Consider the following 523-nt stretch of genomic DNA (forward strand, 5'->3'; position numbering starts at 1 on the left):
AATCTCAACGCTCAGAGAAGGCAAGATGGACCTGGCCGCTCTTCTACATTCCTTCATCCCATCGTGGAGCTCAGTTAGTTTCTCTCAAATTTCTTTCTGTTTCCAAATTTATAACTTTTGTTCAGATCCGATTGCTTAGCAGCGATTCTACGTTTCGCAGGCAGGCATACTCCTGTCGTACCTTGTTTATCTAGCGCTGGCCGGCGCCATTCTGCCCGGAAAGACCGTTCCTGGTGCCGTGCTCTCCGATGGCACCCGGCTGCACTACCGATGCAACGGTGAGTTCTCCTCAGCCGAACCTAGCTTTGCTTTCTGTTTGCATATTTAATTTGATGGATCGTTTTTTATCCACCATCGATCCGTTCTTTTGTGTTGGGGAACCTTAGGAGCTGCTTGTTAGTAGGATTTTGAGCGGAATTTAAGCAGGATTTGGCATTGGTTTATCTATGCTCACGGGGAAAATGAAGGAAAAACAAAGCGCACATTCAACCCTGCCTACCCTTAGCCTTCTTTTCACCAGTTG

General features: G+C 47.2%; 1 protein-coding gene across 1 annotated transcript; it reads left to right on the top strand.

Moving 5' to 3' along the window:
• Positions 1-6: 6 nt before the first annotated feature.
• On the top strand, positions 7-278 carry LOC110034453 (delta(14)-sterol reductase-like; the record flags this gene model as incomplete). Its single annotated transcript, XM_020738714.1, has 2 exons — positions 7-73; positions 161-278. Coding segments are annotated over exons 1-2 (166 nt in total), but the record flags the coding sequence as incomplete, so codon positions are not given.
• Positions 279-523: the final 245 nt, after the last annotated feature.

Source organism: Phalaenopsis equestris, unplaced genomic scaffold, assembly GCF_001263595.1.
Source record: "Phalaenopsis equestris unplaced genomic scaffold, ASM126359v1 Scaffold187919, whole genome shotgun sequence".
Classification (NCBI taxonomy): Eukaryota; Viridiplantae; Streptophyta; class Magnoliopsida; order Asparagales; family Orchidaceae; genus Phalaenopsis; species Phalaenopsis equestris.